Source organism: Tachypleus tridentatus, chromosome 2 (assembly GCF_004210375.1).
Source record: "Tachypleus tridentatus isolate NWPU-2018 chromosome 2, ASM421037v1, whole genome shotgun sequence".
NCBI classification, from domain to species: Eukaryota; Metazoa; Arthropoda; class Merostomata; order Xiphosura; family Limulidae; genus Tachypleus; species Tachypleus tridentatus.
Window position 1 is genome coordinate 123,346,140 of NC_134826.1, and position 20,143 is coordinate 123,366,282.

The following is a 20,143-nucleotide window of genomic DNA, read 5'->3' on the forward strand; positions in this document are numbered from 1 at the left end:
CAAAATTACCTTGCAAGTTGGATAGACAACATTTCAAAAGAAAAAAATCAGTTAAAATCTGCTATTTTGTGATATGTATTGATAATCTGTAAAATTTCATGAAGATATCATTGCTAATTTAAAATTTGTAGAATCAAAAACTATAACAAGCATGAAATGTTTAAGGTCAGTTCCCTAGGACTGAGCCAATGCTGAAAGAGTTAATAAGGTAATTATTGTAAGTACTTTTCTTAACCAGGTCAAAATGGTATCAGCATTCCTTAGTAAAGTAAATTTTGTAAATATTTTTTAACCCCTCGGTGTGGATTCCTGTACGTGGTGAGGGGACCTCCCAGGGAAGGTTCTGTTCTTTCAGTTTACCTCCTCTGCGATCTGAACATTCACCCATGTGTTTGCCGGGGTGGAGACCCGTGAAGGGGAGGATAGGATCCTGGTGGTTGAGGGGTCCAATTCTAACACACCACTTTGGTCTTGAATTCCTATAGACGGGCAGCCTTTGGGTGGCCCCCCTTGGGTCAATTGACTGGTCCACTTGACCTGGAGTCAACTCAGTACCAGTGTTCGAAGTTCTCAATGGGTGTTGTGGACATTGTGTCTGATGCTGGTGTTTGGGTATAGTGTTTATGAAACCCTGGTGTTGCTGCAATGTCCTTGCATGACTTTGTAGTGCATCCCCTCATAGGGCTCAATGGTGGGTGGGGTCAGTGGGCACCGAAAAATTTAAATTTAAATAAGTTAGTGAAAAAAACAGTCAATAGGTAAACGACCACGTCTTGAAGACTCTGAGCAGCAATCTTCAACATCTGTAACACACGTAACTCATTTTCTTATATTACATTCTCTTTGAGAAAAACCTTAAGGGCAAATGTCCCTCTTTTTATTCAGAAGGGACTAGAGGGTCTTGCTGGCTCTCCAAAGTCAGTAAAGAAGCTTTGATCTGGAGACATATTGGTTGAGTCATCCACATCCCAACACAGTGAACTCCTCTTGAATTCAAAGGCAATTGAGGATGTACCGATCGAGGTTACCCCTCACACTACCTTGAATTTATCACGAGGAGTTATTGTTGAGAGGAATTTGAAGAACGTCACAGAGTCGGAGATTCTTGCTGGTCTCTCCACTAGCAAAGATGGAGTTACACTGCTGACAAATATCCTCGTTTTGACATTTACATCACCACGTGTACCTGCCACCATCAAGGAAGGTTATCTAATTTGTAGGGTATGGCTGTGCATTCCAAACCCCCTCCGATGTTTTCAGTGTCAGAGGTTCAGCCACACAAAGACGTCATGTAGTGGTTCCCTGACATGTACTCATTGTGGTGACAAGGACCACGATGCCTATGAATGTGAAACGGACCCACATTGTTTCAACTGCAATGGTTCTCACCCTTTTTACTTTTGTTCTTGCTCAAAATGGTTGGAGGAAAAAGAGGTGCAGCATCTGAAAATGACTCAACATTAGTTATCCTGAGGCTCGGAAATTGCTGTCCGCCACTCCATCTTGGACATATGCTGCTGCACTTCGTTCCACAACTACAGTGGTAGTGCAGACAGATCTCTCTGTGCCTCCAAGAGAATTGTTTTCAAAACAAATGAAAACCTTTTGACCTCCATGGTTAAAAAGGTTGAATCGACTTCTACACCCATCTCTGTTCCTCCCATACATTTCAACAAACCTCAAGATCAACATTCTTCGGTTTCAATTACAGGCATTTCTTCTGATACATCTTTTTCTCCCACCCCAAGATACAAAACAATCATTTGTTTGCATCCTCAGTCACTGGAATCCCCTTCCAACAACAAAAACCTGCCCAATCGACCCAAGGTAGGATCCATGGAGGTTGATAGACCTCCTCCGAATAAGGACAGTAAGGAAAAAAGACATGGTCATAAACAGAAGGGTTCTCCAGCCACTTTGCTTACTGTCATTAAAAATGGCCACCTTGATACAATGGAACTGTAGAGGTTTATGTTCTGATCTGGATGATATCAAAACACTGATTGCTTTCTACCATCCTGTAGGTCTTTCCTTACAAGAAACATCTCTGAAACCTGCTGATACAGTCACCATTCGGCAGTTTTCTCTGTAGAGAAATGACAGGCTGTGTGATGGACGAGTACATGGAGGGGTGGCACTATTGGTTGGTCAGCATGTGCCCACCCTGTCTTTGCCACTCAACACACCCTTGGAGGCGGTAGCCATCTGTGTTTCCTTGGGTCATACCATCACTGTTTGTTCTCTCTACCTGCCACATGTAGAGACATGATCAATCGGACCTTGATGCTCTCGTTGAACAGTTGCCGTCTCCCTTTCTAATCCTGAGGGACTTTAATGGACATCGTCACCTCTGTGGAAGTACTGTTATTGATAGTAGGTGTCGCTCTGTAAAGCATATGCTCTCTGATCACAATCTTTCTCTTTTCAATACTGGTTCTTCCATTTATTTTCACACACCTAGTCAGTCCTTTACCACTATTGATCTCTCGGTTTGCTCCCCTTCGTTATTCTCCCATTTTTCATGAAGGGTTGACAATAATCCATGAGGCAGTGATCATTTTCCAGTACTTTTGAGAGAGACTGGCTGTGGTAGATTCCACCTGTGCCCCGGTGGAAGCTGGATCAGGCAGACTGGCCCACTTTCACTACTCTTGCAGAACTTGATCATGCCATTTTGAATTAGCCATCAATAGACGACTGTGTGGCAGCAGTAACTGACTGTATTATACAAGCAGCTGCTTAGTGTATTCCTAAAACCTCGACATGTTTTCCACGATATCCTCGTCTGTGGTGGAATCTTGCTTGTCACTTGGCACGGAAGGTTCAAAAACGGGTCTGGGATACTTTCCGTAGATATCCCACACTTTCAAACTGCATCGCTTTCCAACGGGCCCGTGCACGTGCTCAGTGGGTAAGACGTCCAAACTGGAAGGAATTTTGAATTAAGTTTACAACTGGCATATCTTCTACCACCAGTTCCAAGGTCATATGGGACAGGATTAGAAAGGTCGGTGGGCACTACAATTCTGTCCCCCTCTCGATCTTGCTCTCTGAAGACCAGGAAGTAGCTATTACTTGGAGCATCACCAATACTCTAGATGAAAGCTTTTGTGGGATATCTAGCACTTCTGCTTGTTCCTCCACCTTCTTGGCCATCAAGACTCGGGCAGAGTGTTCACTTCTTTCCTTTCGAACTGACTGTCTCTTTGATTATAATTGTCCCTTTACACTGCTGGAACTGAAAATGGCCTTTCATTGGTCTGGCAGTACAGCTGTTGGACCTGATGATGTATACTATGACATGCTGCACTATCTCTCTCCTGTTTTTCTTGATATACTTCTAATTGTTTTTAACAAGATCTGGCAGGAGAATGTTTTTCCTGATGTCTCGTGCCAGGCTATTATCTTACCCAAGATTCCTTCAAACTACCGTCCAATTGCTTTGACGAGCTGTCTCTGTAAGACCTTAGAGAGGATGGTTAATGCTTGTCTTGTTTGGTTCCTCGAATCAAACCTCCTCCTCTTGCCCACCCAGTATGGGTTCCAACGACAGCACTCCATCATGGACCACCTAATTTGACTTGAAACATCAATCAGAGAAGCTTTTCTCAAATGCCAACATCTTGTATCAATATTCTTTGACATTGAGAAGGCTTATGACACAATATGGAAGTATGGCATTTTGCGAGACCTCCATATATATGGGTTACATGGCCATTTGCCCATTTTTATTAAAATTTTTTTAATGGACAGGAGATTCCAAGTTCGTGTGGGCTCGACACTTCCTCTCTACCGCCAGTTGGGGAGCGGATCGATGTTCTATGGTAAAGATATGTCATGCTCTTATTCGATCAAAATTTGACTATGGATCAATAGTCTATGGCTCTGCCAGACCCTCGGCCTTAAAGATGCTGGACCCCATTCATCATCATGGACTTTGACTCTGCACTGGGGCTTTCCACACTTCACCAGTTCAAAGCTTATACATAGGATCTTATGAACCTTCTTTGCACCTCTGCCATTTGCAACTATCTTTACCATATGCTTCAAAACTTCGTTCATTACCAAAGCATCCCACCTGTTGTTGTTTTTTCCTCCTTTGGTGGGCCATACTTTTTTAGAACAGATGGTCTGCCATTGCTTCTTTTGGCCTTTGTATCCAATTGGATGAATTTGGTCTGTCCTTGGATAACATTGCTGTATTCACTGGTCAGCCCATCCCACCATGGCTTATTACAGCCCCCAAATGTGACCTTACTTTAAGTAAGGCAGATACTCCCGATTGGAAATACCATCTTTTATTTACTGAACATCTATCGAACAATCATTCCATTCCAATTTATACAGATGGTTCCAAATCAGGTAATTCTGTGGGCTCTGCCATGGTTTGTTGCAGTTCGGTGGTTGTGTGCAGAATCCCCTCTACAGCTTCTGTGTTCACTGCTGAACTGTACGCCATATCTCTTGTGCTGGATCGTATTGAAGCTAAGCAGTACACCAACTGCACTATTTATACTGACTCACTTAGTTCTCTATTGTCCCTGGAATTGCTTCACGTTGACTCACACCCTGTTCTCACTGATATTCAAAACTGACTAGCCCATTTCTCATTAACATCTACTTCTATCCAGTTTTTCTGGATACCAGGCTGCGTTGGTACTTGCAGGAACAAGATTGCAGACACAGCAGCTAAATCTATCTGCTCTGGCACTATCACCACTGTGCCTATTCCGTACATGGACTATGGTCCTTTATTCAAGGCTCGTCTCCATGCCAGCTGGCAGTCCTTTTGGAGTGAGCAATGCAACAACCTTTTCAAATAAAACCCTGTATTGGGCTTTGGCTGTTTAGCTTCCGTAAAGTTTGGAAGGAGGAAGTTGTTCTAACTAGACTATGCATTGGTCACAGTTTTTTAATTCATCATTTTCTTTTATCTGGAACTGTTGCACTACATTTAATTTATTTTTACCTTTTTGCTGGGCATTTGGTGCAGACAGCCTAGCTGCTTTGTGCCATAAAACACTAAATCAATCAATCAATCAATCAATTTTTCATAACCACTATTTACAATTTATTAACCAGAAGGGTTATAATATTTATTAATTGGTTCCATAGTGGTACACATGTTTAGAAATGTTCAAAATAGCTTTTCTGTTTCTTAAGTATTTTGCATAATTTAAGTTACTTGTGATAACTAAGAACACTTGACCTTACAGTTTGTGTATGTAAAAACCAAAGTTAGATTTGTTTGTTAGTGTGTGTGTGTGTACATATTGAGCAGGTGAAAAAATTCAACTCGTGAAATGTTTGAAAGAAAAGTAATTTTTCTCAAAAAAAAAATTCCAGTGTTAAATTTGGAATTCAGATATATATCAATGGTTATTGGTACTGTAATGAAATACTTACAAAGTGTGATATTGATAGTTTTATTCTCAATTGTCCACAGATTTAAGAAAGAGTTAAAAAAAAATGACCACACCTGTCAGTGAGCTTTGAGCTCAGGGTATATGAAAACTGTAGTGAACACACTACTAGTAGTAGTATGCTTAAGTTATACTATCTCATTATTCTCAACCCCAAGAATTTGAATTACAAGTATTTTGTTGTTTTTTTGTTTTTTATTAGGTAGAATTGATGCTCTTGATATTTTGAATGCATTCAAGAAACTTGGAATTTCTCTAAACCATCAAGAAGCAATTAATCTTGTACAGCGGTATGTTTAACTTTTAGTCAGTAACGTATCTTACAGTGTTAAAAGCAAGTTCTGTTATTTCTTTTAGGCTCCTTTGCAAGTTTGTAAAATATATATTTCAATATTTTTCATTTTTTAACATATCTTACACTTAAAGAAAACTCAAATAATTACATTTGTTTCAGAAAATTGAAAGCAAAATATACTTATTAGTAAGAAACATGATAATTTTGGCTTTTATTATTTATCCCCTCAATGTGGATTCCTGTACATGGTGAGGGGACCTCCCAAGGAATGTTCTGTTCTTTAAGTGTACCTCCTTTGGGATCTAAATATCCACCCGCGTGTTTGCTGTATGTGGTGACCCCTGAAGGGGAAGAGAGGATCCTGGTGGTTGAGGGGTCTAACCCTAACACACCACTTTGGCCTTGAATTCCTGTAGATGGGCAGCCTTGGGGTGATCCTCCTTGGGCTAGGTTCAACCAAGTACCAGTGTTGGATGTTCTCAACAGGTGTTGTGGACATTGTATCTGATGCTGATTTTTGGGTATATTACTCACAAAAGCCTGGTGTTACTGCATTGTCCTTGTTTGGCATTATAGTGCATCCCCTCATAGGGCTCCATGGTGGGTGGGGTCAATGGGCACTGAAATGTTCCTTTTTTATTATGTATCCTCCAAATAAAAATTTAAATAGTGAAAAAACAGTCCATAGGTGAATAACCATGTCTTGAAGATTCTGAGCAGCAATCTTTAACATCTGTAACACCTGTTGTACCTCATTTTCTTATCCTACATTCTCTTTCAGACACACTTTTAAGGCAGATGTGTCCCTTTTTCATTCAGAACGGACGAGAGGGACTTGCCGGCTGTCCAAAGTCAATAAAAAAGCTTCGATCTGGTGAGATATTGGTGGAAACATCCACATCTCAACACGGTAAACTCCTCTTGCATTGAAAGGTGATTGGGAATATACATATTGAGGTTACATCTGATGTTATTTTGAATTCATCATTAGTAGTTATTGTTGAGAGGAATTTGAAAAACATTCCTGAGTCAGAGATTGTTGCTAGTTTCCCCACTCAAGGAGTTTCTGCAGTGAGGTGTATCTCCATTTGCAAAGATGGAATTAATTATGATGCCGACCAATATCTTCATTCTGACATTTACATCACCACGACCACCTGCCACCATTAAGGCAAGTTATCTTAATTGCAGGGTATGGCCATACATTCCAACCCTCTCTGATGTTTCCAGTGTCAGTAGTTCAGTCACACAAAGATGTCATGTCGTGGTTCCTTGATGTGTGCTCGTTGCGGTGGCAAGGACCATGATGCCTATGAGTGTGAAATAGACCCTCATTGTATCAATTGCAATGGCTCTCATTTGTTCTACATCCGTTCTTGCCCTAAATGGTTGAAAGAAAAAGAGGTGCAGCATTTGAAAACGATTCATAACATTACTTATCCTGAGCTTGAAAGTTGCAATCCACCACTTCATCTTGGACATATGCTGCTGCACTTCATTCCACTATAGATTGGCAGTGCAGGCGAATTTCTGTGCCCCCAAAAGAATCATTCTCAAACCAAATGAAAAGTCTTTTAACCTCCATGGTTAAAAAGTTCATGAATCAACTTTAACACTCATCTCTATCCCTTAGATACATTCCAGAAAATTCCAAGATCCACTTCCTTTGATTCCAGGTACAGGCATTTCCTTGGATACATCCTCTTCTCCCACCCCAAGATGCAAAATGATCATTTGTTCATGTCCTCAGTCGCTGGAATCCTCTTCCAACACCAAAGACCTGCTCAGTTGACCCAGGGTCGATCCATGGAGGTCGATAGACCTCCCTTGAATAAAGACTGTAAAGAAAAAAGACATGGTTGTAAACAGGATGGTTTTTCACCCAGTTTTCCTACACATAAATAAAAATGGCCACCTTGATACAATGGAACTGTCGAGGTATACGTTCTAGTCTGGTTGACATCAAAACACTGATTGCTCCCTACCATCCTGTATGTCTTTCCTTACAGGAAACAATTCTGAAACATGCCTATACAGTCACCTTTCAGCAGTTTTCTTTGTACAGAAATGACAGGCTGTGTGATGGAGGGATGGCATTGTTGATTGATCATCGTGTGCCCACCACATCTTTGCCACTTGACACATCCTTGGAGCCCCTAGTCATCCATGTTTCCTTGGGTCATACCATCACTGTTTGATTTCTCTACCTGTTGTCTGGAGAGACCTATGATCAATCAGACCTTGATGCTCTCATTGAACAGTTGTTGTCTCCCTTTTTAATCCTGGGGGACTTTAATGGACATCATTCTCTCTGGGGAAGTGCTCATATTGATAGGAGAGGTTGCTCCATAGAGTGTATGCTCTCTGATCATGAACTTTTTCTTTTCAGTAGTGGTTCTTGTACTTATTTTCATGCACCTCATCAGTCCTTTACTGCGATTGATCTCTCAATTTGCTCCCCTTCACTGTTCTTCCATTTTTCTTGGAGGGTTGACAGTAATCCACGAGGCAGTAATCATTTTCCTATAATTTCAAGAGAGACTGGCTATGGTCAGTGCCACCCGAATCTCGTGCTCTGGTGGAAGTTGGTTCATGCAAACTGGCCCTCTTTCACTGCTCTTGCAGAACTTGATCCTGCCATCATCTGTAAGCCATCAATAAATGACTGTATTACACAAGCAGCTGCTCAATGTATTCCAAAAACCTCGACACGTTTTCCATGATATCCTCATCTGTGGTGGAACCCTGCCTGCCACATGGCACGGAAGGCTCAAAAACGGGCCTGGGATACATTCTGTAGATATCCCACACTCTCGAATTGCATCGCTTTCCAGCAGGCCTGTGCACATGCTTGGTGGGTAAGACGTCAAAACCAGAAGGAATCTTGAATTAAGTTTACAACTGGCATATCTTCTACCACTAGTTCCAAAGTCATGTGGGACAAGATTCGAAAGGTCGGTGGGCAATATAATTTTGTCCCCTTCTCGATCTTGCTCTCTGAAGACCAGGAAGTAGCTATTACTTGGAGCATCACCAATACTCTAGATGAAAGCTTTTGTGGGATATCTATTACTTCTGCTTCTTCTTCCACTTTCTTAGCTATCAAGACTCAGGCAGAGCAATCACCATTTTTCTTACAAGCTGATTGTTTCTATTGACTATAATCGTCCCTTTTCACTGATGGAACTCAAACTCGCCCTTCATTAGTCTGGCAGTTTACCAGTTGGACCTGATGATATACACTATGACATGCTGTGCCATCTATCTCCTGCTTCTCTTGCTGTTCTTCTGAGTGTTTTTAACCAGATCTGGCAGGAGAATGTTTTCCTGATACCTGGCTGTTGTTGTACCTTTCCATAAGCCTGTGAAGGATCCCAATATTCCTTCAAACTACCATCTAATTGCTTTGATGAGCTGTCTGTGTAAGTCCTTAGAGAGGATGGTTAATGCTCGTTTTGTTTGGTTTCTCGACTCAAACAACCTCCTCTCGCCCACCCAGTGTGGGTTTTGATGACAGCTCTCCACCATGGACCACCTGATTCTACTTGAAATGTCAATCAGAGAAGCTTTTTTCAAATGCCAATATCTTGTATCAATATTCTTTGACATTGAGAAGGCTTATGATACATAATGGAGGTAAGGAATTTTGCAACACCTCTATATATATGGGTTGCGTGGCAATTTGCCTATTTTTATTAAAAATTTATTAATAAACAGGAAATTCCAATTTGACACTTTCCCGTTCTTTTCTACAGGAACTTGGAGTCCCTCAGGGCTGTGTTCTGAGTGTCACACTTTTCAGTATAAAGATTAATGCCATCACTGAACAACTCCCTCTCACTGCTGCAAACAGGTTCTATGGCGATAACTTCCACATCTCGTGTCAGTTGTTGAGCATGAGGTATATTGGGCAGCAGCTGCAGACTGCCTTAATTGTTTACTGAAGTGAACCATGCATGCACTTAAGCTGCCAATGAGGTATTCACTCTGATCCTGAACTCTGTATCAATGAATTTATGCTGCCTGTGGTCCCTGAAACAAAGTTCTTGGTACTTATTTTTGACTGTAAGCTGACCTTTATACCACACATCAAGCAGCTATGGGTCAAATGTACAAGAGCACCGAACATCCTCCGTGTCCTCTCTACCGCCAGTTGGGGAGCAGATCAATGTTCTATGTTAAAGATATATTGTGCTGTTATTTGATCAAAACTTGACTATGAAAACTTCATTCCTTACAAAAGCATTCCACCTGTGGTTGTATTTTCCTTCATCAGTGGGCCATGCTTTTTCAGAACAGACAGTCTGCCACTGCTCCTTTTGGCCCTTGTATCCAGGCAAAGTTGGATGAATTGAGTCTGTCCTTGGATGACATTGCTGTATCCACTGGTCAGACCATTCCACCATGGCTTTTAATAGTCCCCAATGTGACCTATCTTTAAGTCATCTGAGAAAAGCAGACACTCCTGATTGGAAATACTGTGTACTATTTGCTATATCTTTCCATTACTATTTATACAGATGGTTCAAAATCAGGTGACTGTGTGGACTCTGCCATGGTTTGTTGTGGTTTGGTGGTTGTGCACTGAATTTCCTCTACAGCTTCTGTGTTCACTGCTGAACTGTACCCCATGTCTCTTGTCCTGGATCACAGTACTCAAACTGCACTATTTATACTGACTCGCTTAGTTCTCTAATGGCCCTAGAATTGCTTCACATTGGTTCACACCCTGTTCTCACTGATATTCAAAACTGACTGGCCCATTTCTCTTTAACATCTACTTCTATCCAGTTTTTGTGGATACCAGGTCACATTGGTATTTGCCAGAATGAGCTCATCAACACTGTAGCTAAATCTATCTGCTCTGGCACTATCACTGCTGTGCCTGTCCCATACATGGACTGTAGTCCTGTATTCAAGGTTTTGCTCCATGTCAACTGGCATTTGACTTGGAGTGAGCAATGTGAAAACAAGCTTTTCCAACTGAAATTGTTTATTGGACTTTGGCTGTCTTGCTCTCCGTAGGGATCACAAAGAGGAAGTTGTTCTTAGTAGACTACGCATTGGTTACAGTTTTTTAACTCATCATTTTCTTTTATCTGGAACTGATGCATCAGTGTGTAGTTTGTGTTACACTCAGATCACAATAAGCCACATTCTACTTTCTTGCTGTCATTACCACTCTCAATGATGGCTTTATTTTAAACATATTTTGTCCCAAGGTTTGTCCATAACATTAGACAGTATTATTGGTGGTGGTGAGACTGTCCACCTGGGTGGTGTTTTTAGTTTTTTCAAGGCCATTAATCTTTTTAATGCCATTTAATTTTTACATTAATATATACATTACACCTTTTAATATGGCTCCTTTTTAAAATCACAGTTCATCTAGTTCGATTTGAAATAAGAAACTGGCCGTAACATTAAATAACTTGAAACCAGGACTGGAAAGGCCAACTTCAGGTGACTAATGCTGCTGTTTGAACTATCCGTTAGTCAACCTGGTTCTGAGTTATTTCACGTTATGGCCATTTACAAAGAGGATAGTAATAAAAAGGTTTTAAAAGATGTGTAGCAAAATTATAATAATAACTCACTTTGGTTTTTGTACTTACTTGTTAGTCTTCCTGACAAGTTATGATAATTACAGTTGTGCTACAGAAAGTCCATTACAACTTGAATTACTGTAGTTTTTCTCTTAATGTTGTAGACTAGATGTAAGCATTGGTTTTACACTATTTGTTTTTTCTTTAATTTTGTTTTGTTTTACTTTAATTTCCTTTTATGAATTTTACTAAATTTGCTTTTAACTTTTTACGATCTGTTTGGCACAGATAGCCTAATTGCTTTGTGCCATAAACTACATAATCAACCAACCAAACAATTATGATTTATTTTTCATTCTTTTGTTTTACTACTAAAGATTATGATTTTCTGAAATTGAGTAATGTTGGTTACTAAAATCATGTTTGTGAGGTTTTCATGTTGAGAGTTTAGTAGGATACAGTTATTGGATGCTATTTCAGTAAATTTCTGGTGTCTCTTTGGTGATTTATGGCTAAAAAGTAGCAGAAATTCATGATGTTCTGGTATACTGTTTAATTTATTAGGTGAAAGTACTGTTCTCATTTGATGGTCACATGACATTGGCCAGGGATCATAAAATAATGGAGGGAGTGACTAGATAGGAAAGTTGGAAACTTGCCACAATTTTGTGTGGGAAAATGTAATATAAAATTCTGTATTTAGAGTGATACACTGTGTAGTATATTTGTTTAACCATGCATCAGTGTTACTGTCTACAACAAGCTCAAAAGATAAACTACATATATGAAAGACCCTTAATTAGTTTGAACTAAATGCTCTGTTGTTAAGAAATTTTACAAATCTGGGAATTTTAATTAATATATTTTCTTTTTTCCAGTATGGACAAGGATAAGACTCTCACAATCAATTTTGATGAATGGAGGAGTTATTTACTTTTTCATCCCTCACCAGATTTGAAGGACATCTACCACTACTGGAGACATTCTACTGTAAGGGTTGGCTATTTTAAATTCAGCATAAAACTTTGTGTGTGTAAATGTCTTGGTATATTGGCAGAAACTATTTGTTTCTGTGTGAGAGTAATTACTTTGTACAAAAGCAAAAATTATTTAGATACACCAATTAAATACACCTTGTAAAAATGGGTGTATGTGGGCAAAACCAATGTGTTTACAATGCATGATAAAGTAACTACAGCATGCTGTGTTACAAAAAAAAAAAAAAAAGGTAACTCGTGTATAAGTTATAAAGCAGTTGGGTACACTGTACACAATTGAATACTTTGTCTATGTAACATAAAACTTGTTTATGCCCTGTATGAAAGTGATACTGTGTTGTACATAATTGCCATTTGTATACATTTTGTGAGAAATGTAAGACTAAATTGATCAATCAGGTGTCAGTAGTAGGATTTGTATGTGAGCATTACCTAGTTCTTAAAGTGTAAATATAAATTATTTTTGTAGTTATCAAATTGACATAGTAGCCAGAATACTTATTGTTTTAGGCATATTTAACTATTATATTAAATCAGGTATTTTGACCACTTAATATGATTGATCGTGGTATAAAAATTTTTATGTACACATTTCCTTATTAAAAAAATCTAACTAATTCAAGTACTTTAATTGCTTTTGTAGTTTGTAGATATTGGAGAAGATACTCTTGTTCCTGATGACTTTACAGAAACTGAAATGCAAACTGGCATGTGGTGGCGGCATCTGGTGGCAGGTGGTATAGCAGGAGCTGTTTCTAGAACATTTACAGCACCACTAGACAGACTAAAGGTGTTTTTACAGGTATGTTTTTGCATTGGTGTAGAAAAACAGTAACATAATTACCTAAGAAAGCTTTTAATTGGCATGCTTAGATTATTTTTGATTCTAGTTTGTAATGTTCAGAGGATATCAAGTTTATAAGACCATTTATAAGAAATTCTTTTTATTAACCTTTGAAAATTGTTGAACACATTCTTAACATTTTGACAGATCTTTTATCAAGTGTTTTGTTTTTTTCCAGAGAAGGCTTACTAATTTTAATTATAGATTTCTCAAACTATTTAGTAAAATTGATTGGATCTTGGTATTTAAACTCAATTTAATATTTTAAAATTTGGGATTGCATACAAGATCACATATTTGACCCATGATATAATATCTCAGTAGAGCCAGCCTACACTGATCAATCCATTACCACTAACAAAAATACATCAAACCATTGAGGAAGATCTGCACATCAAAATGCATACAGTTCACCATATCACATCTAGAAAAACAGAAGATCCATCACACTTTATGAAAGTAGTCACTACCTCAAAACAAATAGCAGAATTTGTTCTTTCCCACATTTGCTTCTTTCATTTCTTTAACTTCAAAGCTGAAAAACTTTATTATAAATCATGTCTTCCAGTGACCACCTCAAGTAAGCTGTCCATCCAACTTTTACATGACATCACATAACATCTGTCACTGACCAAAAAACTCAGATGCCTATCATTGTAACTTAAGCAAGCAAAGACCAACACACTCATATAATAAACTAAAACATGAGAAAAACAATAATAGTAAGACAATGATTACTTATACAATAACCCAGGAAGCTGGAACATTCTATGAACATACAACAACAGTAGACCAGAAAACCCTAACTTGTACAGCTACCAAAACCTAAGGGAACCAATCTGACATTTACTTTGAAACAATATATCAAACTAAGTCATTACAATTTGCTGCTTCTGAGTCATGACCCTACTTATAAGATGTGTCACACATTCTTCTTTTTCCAACACCTTTCCTCAGTGATGATGATGATGATAACCCAAATGACATCTTCTGTCAGCAAACTCCATTCAGTTACTCCGTCTAGAAGATCACAAACCCTTAGTCAAATGAAGTTGATTTATTCCTCTTACACTTATCACTTGTTCTGTCAGTGGTATCTTTATATAATTTTAATTCCATTCAACTTTTACTGGGCACTTGTCAGTTAGAATATTTGATACTTCACAAGTGAAAGTGGGTTTTCTGTGGATACTACTGTTTGACATCAAATTCTCCAGGCATAGGATTTATAGGTCACTGTCTCTTTGAAACATCATCTTATAGTTCTAGTAAGGGAAGAGGAAATCTAATTTAAACAAATATTCACACCTTCTCCAACCTTCTTCCAGCTGAAATTTACAATCAATTCAGTAGCATAACAATCAATTTATATCTTTTTACTTATGCTCAACTTTCTTGAGTTTACATATACAGCTGTGCAATGTTACCACATGCTGGGCAAAAAGCAACATCTGTTTGAGTTCCTCTGGTTGTCTCCTAAGATTTCTATCGAACTCTGAACAATTTAGCCTCCCCAAAAAAAACAACAACAAAACAAACAAAAAACACCACCAACAACAACAAAACAAAAAAAGAAAACAAGGAGAAGCAAGCAAGAAAGCAACCTTCTACTACAGCTAGATAAGAGAAACCTCAAAATTAAGGTATTAGCTCACAAGTGTTGAAGACTATATATGTAACACTATTCTGAAGTGTTACATTAAGAGTAATAGAAAAATATCTAGTTGAATTCAGAAGATAATTTACACACAGATAGTATGTGTTAGTAGTGTTGTTGATGTTCTTACCTGTGGCTTCTGAAAACAAAAGCTAGAAATATGAAAATTAGTGTTAGTTCATTGAAAGATTTAAAGCGTTTGAGACGCTTAAATAAAATGATTACAACATACAGCCAATGTACTTTTATACATGTGAGGGAGACCCAAGCATGGTCAAGTAGAAAACATATATCAGCCTGGGGAATTTAAAGTATCAAGTTTGTGACATGATACTACCAAACACATCACAATTTTATCTGTAGGTCCATTATAAAAGTGACAAGTAATTTTAATATTCAGTTAAGAGTATTTGCTTCAAGTGGCAGGTGCTATGGGTTTGTTTTCTTTCCTCTAATCTGTTGTTTGAAATTAGGGATGGCTTTTTGTGAACACTAGAGATCTCTTACCTGGTCAGTTATCTATTGTGAGCATATTACATGTTCAGGTAAACAGAGGAATATAGAAATTATACAACTGAATTCAATACAGTATACTTTCATTACATAAGCTATAACAGATTGGTAATATATTTGTTTTTTAAGTTACTTAAAATATAATTGAAACAAAATAGTAATAGCAAACAAATTTGCAAATTAAAAAGAGTAAAACAGAAATGTCCATTTAATAAGGTTTCAGTGATTTTAAATCACATTGTGGGAAACTCTTTCCTGCCACTTTTTTTCAAGAAACTGTTACTAGTAGACTTTTGGTTCAAAATCTAATTCTTCCTATTTTTGACACCTTCTTTTGTTAATATTTTGAAATTCTGTTTGTGAGTTGTAATTCTTTTGTTCATTTTTTGTCACATTTCTTATCTACTTAGCTTACTTAAACAGGAGATAATTGTTTTTTTCACTTGCCTATAGTATTATAAAGATAGTAAATCACTTTTTATCCTAACTTATTCATATATTTTACATTCATTAATATAATTTTCAGACAATAATTTGCTTTGAATGAGTTCCCCAGTGGCATAGTGACAAGTCTACAGACTTATAACATTAGAAACTGGGTTTTGATACCTGTAAGGGACATCAAAGATAGCCAATTTTGTTGCTATGTGTTTAAGTACAACCTAAAAAATTTGGTTAAGTTACTTAATAGATACAACATTTAGTATGAATAAAATATATTAGGTAATAAATTTTGACATATGGTGGCACAATTCTATTTATATTTATAAACATAATCCTTGATATAATACATATTTTGAAGATTATTTTAAAGTTAGATTTATTCTGTAATATTTTAGCTTTTTAGAACTTTAGTACTGGTTTGATTATTTATTAAAACTGCATGATCAGTATATGGTTTGAGGACTTGTATTGCTCAGTGAAGACTGGTTGTCAAATATTGGTACTGCTACATGAATGTATTTTGTTGATAGAAAGGATGATAACACTTAAAATAAGCAATATAGTTTATTTATAACAGAAGTGTTTTGGAATTCTACACGTTAATACATTCCTAAGTAAATTTATTAATTTACTTAGGAATAATGTAATTATTTATAGTTTTGCTTTATATATATTGAAAGTGGAATTTGTATTACTCATCTTAAGTATCATTATTCATTTTATTGTGAAACTATGCTTTCCTTTGAACATGTTTTTAACTAAAATGTCTTTATTTAAAGATGTAGAGTTAAGAATTTTGTTCATAGTAATATGAGAACTTTTTTACAGGTGAAAGGAGCTGAGTTTGCCTCTGTGCGATCTTGTTTTGTGCACATGTTGCACGAGGGTGGAATCCATTCCTTGTGGCGAGGTAATGGAATAAATGTACTAAAGATAGCACCAGAAAGTGCACTGAAATTTATGGCTTATGAACAAGTAAGATTGTTTGTTTTTCTAGCACATGATTGTTTTTTATATTTGATTACTATTCATTTGTGTTTTTTATATTTTACATATTACAACTTGGTAGTCCCTAAATTGTGTATCTTCATAAAAAAAAACCTACATTTTTGAGAATCAAGAAAGAACTTTTTTTTAATCATCAGTTGATACTTGTAAAGAATATAAATGTATGCTGAATGTTCAACATGCATTCATAGTATTTGAATAGAAATTATTTTCTAAACGGTTTTGACTTGTAGATTCTTTCAAGGACATGCAGGAACATTTTGTGGTAATGTAGAAATTGCAACTTGTAAAAGTTAATCATCTTCATATAACTTTGGAACTAGATACATTTTTCAACTCTATTTCAAAAATAATTTTGTCTAAAAGTGTATAAAATTCTATAAATTCAAACATTCATCACTAAGAAAATACTTAATCCTAGAATTACTGATTGAGGACTGCTGTTGGCTGTTTAAACACATTAGTCTAAACGTTTTGCATGACATTGCTTGTGGGTTCATGACTTTGTTGGTTTTATGCAGGGCACAACTTCCATTAACATACGAAGCAACAAAATTTGAACAAAAGTATCATCAATACTGCAAGTAATTCTGCTTACTACTTCTGGGATATGTTATATAGAAAGTGAACAGTTTATCTAAATTTACAGGTTCTGTTTATCTGTTGTCCTGTAACAGGCAAAAAAATGTGTGATCCAATATGTGGACTACCCTATAGTGAAAAGTATAAAATTAAGTTGGTAATTTGAGGGCCAAAAAAATTGTTTTTTTGGGTTTTTTTCTGTGCAATATCATTCATTCGTGGTTGTTTGAACTAGAGAGGCAAAGATTCTATTCTGAACATGTTAAATGTATCATGATCTTTAGTCTAACTGATGATGTATTTAATGTATAGTTCTCAAATATTACTTAACTGTGGTAAAAAAGTAAAACTAATTGGTGAATAATGGTTCTAATACATATCAGTGCTGTGGTACCAGTAACATATGGATTTAAGGACTGATTCCAATGTATATTGATTCTATGGTGCCAGTGAAATGTAATGAATCAATACTGTCGTACCAGTAACATACAATTAGGTCAAGAATGGTTCTAATACATAAAAGTGCTGTAGTAGTGGTAACATGTAACAGATTTGAATTGTTTTAATACATGCCAATGCTGTAGTGCCAGTTGTGTATGTACTTGACAGTAATTGTGGTGTATATTGCTGGACTTTGGTACCAAGAACAGTGTAGTAATCTACTTTACTACTTAAGATTTTAAAAATACCTTTTAGAGTTGTTAGATGGTATCTTACCTTGGGTAAGGAGAAAGAAAAAAGTGAAAAGGGCTTGTAACAATAGAATAAGAGAAACTTTTTAACATTTTTACTTATGTTGTTAAAATATGATACGTGTAGATATTGAACAAAGGATAAGTATAAAGAAAATAAGGACAGCAGTCAGTTAAAGTTAAAGAATGTCAGTTAAAAGATGGAAACATAACGTTAAGAAACAACAAGGGACCTGTTAGTCCTTCTTGGCTGTTTCATCCTCTAAACCAAACTAAAAAAAAAGTTAAAGCCAGCCCTTATTGTTTATGTATGTATGTATGTATGTATGTGTGTGTGTGTGTGTGTGTATACCCACTTTTCTTCTAAACTCACTCATGTTTACAACCTCCACATCTGAAGACAACCCATTCAATTGGCCAACCACCTTATTTGAAAAATAAAATTGTTTTAGCTAAAGATATCTTCTACCTTGCCTAAATCTGTACTTGTGTCCCCTAGTTCTGAAAATTCTTGCTGTGAAGTATGAAAAATATTGATGCATCATCATTATTAATTTTTTTTACATTTTTGAACACTTAAAACAGATCCCCTGCAATTCTTCATGTTGTTAAGAGAAAACAATTTTATGGATGATAATCTCTCCTCACCAGACAAACCCTTTCATCCTAGGCATCATTTTAATAACCATTCTCTGAACTCTTCAACAATTCAATGTCTTTTTTAAAGTAAAAAGCATAAGACTGAACACAATACTCCATATGTAGCCTAACTAGTGACTTATACAATGGAACTGTAACCTCTTTAGATTTTTATTCAATGTTTTTGTAGATACAACCTGAAAGTAGTAACAAAAAATGAAAATAATTAGGTCACTGAAAGAAGAAAGAAGACAGTGGTATCTTGAGACAGAATACAGTGGAAAAGATACTGTGATAAAAGTCCTTATATTACTGAAACCTGCTATTTTGTGTGTGTGTGTGTGTGGGGGGGTAGATAAATACAGTAGTACATATTTAATATATATTTGAAGCATTAAAGAATCCTTAAGGACACATCTGATTTCTTGATTAGTGTCACATAAATTATTATTTTTAGGCCAAATACTAAATACAGTAGTACAGATTTAATATATATTTGAAGCATTAAAGAATCCTTAAGGACACATCTGATTTCTTGATTGGTGTCACATAAATTCTTATTTTTAGGCCAAACGATTCATTCGAAGTACCGGAGACAGTAAGAGAGATTTGGGGATATTGGAAAGGTTCATAGCTGGATCTTTGGCTGGTGGTTTCTCTCAAACAATTATTTATCCTCTAGAGGTAGTCATAAATTGTTATAGTTAAATTTTGATATTTTATGAGTTGTTTTGATAATATGCAGTGATTTTAAAACATTATGGTAGTATTTTCAAGTAACTTTCAATGTTTATTGGCTTTCGGAAATAAAAGTACTGCTTATTTACAAGGTTTTTATGTATTTTCTTCATATTAATTCTGTTTGAAATAGAAGATTAAATTTTCTCAGAAGTAAATTGACCTAAGTAAATTTTAAAGATCCCCCCTTTGCAATTTCTGTCAATTCTGGGCCTGAAAATAAATTGATAATATTAAGATGAGATTAAGTTTTTTGCAACTGTAACTAAAACGAGTAGCTTTAGGTCATTTTACTGTCATAAAGTCTACTAAATGTCAGCCTAGCTGCAGTAAAAGTGAGCAAATGTATTGTTACTGTGACTGCATGTAGGTTTACTTATTTTGGCAGTGAGCTGATCTATTGTCACTGTGAATTTATGTATGCCAGAATTTAGTGATAGTAAATCAACTTGATATATTGATTTTCCCACACTCATTAGATGTTGTGATGTATTTACGACTACTGACATTGTAGTTCAAAATTCACTATTAACATTTTTGATACCTGCATTTGTTTTTTATTAACAATAGAAACACTAAGATATTTTTAGTGTTATTTCATTCCAGTGCTACTTATGCTTTTTCTTGAACAATCATTGCTAGATACTGTAAGCTGATATTACAATTTTATTTTTACCACTGATAATTTAGTATATTTTGTGACTCACTGCATCCTCTACTGTGGGCTGCAGTTTTGCCTTATCCAGGCTCATCAGTTTGAGTTA

General features: G+C 36.5%; 1 protein-coding gene across 1 annotated transcript in view; it reads left to right on the forward strand.

Annotated features, from left to right (window-relative positions):
• LOC143244999 (calcium-binding mitochondrial carrier protein SCaMC-2-like) overlaps positions 1-20,143 on the forward strand; it is a 47,855-nt gene that overhangs the window by 21,353 nt on the left and 6,359 nt on the right. The window contains exons 3-7 of the mRNA XM_076490705.1: positions 5,626-5,713; positions 12,143-12,254; positions 12,906-13,064; positions 16,549-16,695; positions 19,209-19,325. Coding sequence (XP_076346820.1) covers positions 5,626-5,713; positions 12,143-12,254; positions 12,906-13,064; positions 16,549-16,695; positions 19,209-19,325 — 623 coding nt within the window. The remainder of the gene's footprint in view (positions 1-5,625; positions 5,714-12,142; positions 12,255-12,905; positions 13,065-16,548; positions 16,696-19,208; positions 19,326-20,143) is intronic.